Source organism: Buceros rhinoceros, unplaced genomic scaffold, assembly GCF_000710305.1.
Source record: "Buceros rhinoceros silvestris isolate BGI_N320 unplaced genomic scaffold, ASM71030v1 scaffold20639, whole genome shotgun sequence".
Classification (NCBI taxonomy): Eukaryota; Metazoa; Chordata; class Aves; order Bucerotiformes; family Bucerotidae; genus Buceros; species Buceros rhinoceros.
The window spans coordinates 16,693-18,023 of record NW_010431180.1 but is presented as its reverse complement, the minus strand read 5'-3'; the positions used below and the strand labels follow the sequence as shown (position 1 = coordinate 18,023).

Sequence of the window (1,331 nt, the reverse complement as noted above, 5' to 3'; positions counted from 1 at the left end):
GGTGAGCCCTTGGGTAAGTGGCAGTGCCAGCGGGGGCCGGTCCCCCTCTGGCCCCATGGGTCGGCACGGGAGGACTGGATCCAGTGTGGGGGGCCCGCTTTGTTTTTACAAGGACACTAGGAGCTGGAGCGGGGATGAAAAATAGAAATATGATTAGAGGATTGGAGAAAATGCCTTGGAGTACAAGCTTTGAGAGCTCAATCTGTTTAGCCTATAAAAATAGAATACTGAGGGGTGACTTAATTACTGAGCGTAATTACTTCACAGGCAGAAAATACCAGGTAGTGGAAGTCTCCCTTTAATCGAACAGGGAAAGGGCGCCGGAGAGCCAGGAGCAGGAAATTGAAGCTGCAGACAAATTATAAAGCGTCATGTCCCAGCAGCGAAGCTCCCGGGGGGAAGGCGGGCTCCCTGGGGATGGCGCATCCCTGCAGCCCCCCTTGGGTTACAGTGTGCGCTCCTGCAGCCCCTGCCGGAGGGTCTGTTCCCCCATTCCCTTCCTTCCCACCCAGGTAACGAGGGGCTGGAGTTTTCTGGTGGCTGGGCGCCAAGTTGGTGGTCATCGCCAATGGGCACATGCCGACAATGCCTCCACCCCCCTTTTCTCTCTCTCACCAGCTGGGGCAGGTGCCAGGGCGCAGTTTTGCCAGCGAGCCATGGAGCGGAGATTTTGATGCCTCTCCCAGGAGCCCCCAGAGCCATGACTGCAACTGTGCAGACGCTGCGGTTCAAGCTGCTGCCGCATGAGCCGAGTCAGGAGTGGGGGCACAACTGCCAGCAGGAAATCGAGCGTCGCTACCAGGGGGTGCCCTCGGTGGGGTGTGCCATGTGCTGCCTCTTCGGCATCATCTATTGCTTCTTTGGTGAGCCAGGCCAGCCCAGCAGCTGGTGGGGCAAGCAGGGAGAAGGGCAAGGGACATCCGGGGGGGTGCTGGCCATCCACCCCCTGACTGCAGTGGTCTCTCCACAGGCTACCGCTGCTTCAAGGCTGTCATGTTCCTGACGGGGCTGATGTTCGGTTCCATCATCATCTTTATGCTGTGCTACAAGGAGAGGGTGCTGGACACACAGCTGAGCGTGGAAGCCTCGGTGGGCATTGGGCTGGGCATCGGGGTCCTGTGTGGGCTGGTCACCATGCTGGTGCGCAGCGTTGGCCTCTTCATGGTGGGGCTGCTCCTGGGGCTGCTGCTGGCAGTGGCCACGCTGGTGGTGATGGAGCAGTTCTATCACCCACCGACGGTGTGGATCCCCATCGCGCTGCTCCTGGGAGTGGGGATGCTCTTTGCCGTCCTCACCCTGCAGTGGCAGCGTTTTTTCAGTACCCTCGCACC

The 1,331-nt window shown here is 59.7% G+C and overlaps 1 protein-coding gene across 1 annotated transcript in view; it reads left to right on the top strand.

The window, feature by feature from the left end:
- The first annotated feature begins 673 nt into the window (after window positions 1–673).
- TMEM198 (transmembrane protein 198) overlaps window positions 674–1,331 on the top strand; it is a 2,259-nt gene continuing 1,601 nt past the window's right edge. Inside the window, exons 1-2 of the mRNA XM_010143345.1 lie at window positions 674–863; window positions 971–1,328. Coding sequence (XP_010141647.1) covers window positions 674–863; window positions 971–1,328 — 548 coding nt within the window. The remainder of the gene's footprint in view (window positions 864–970; window positions 1,329–1,331) is intronic.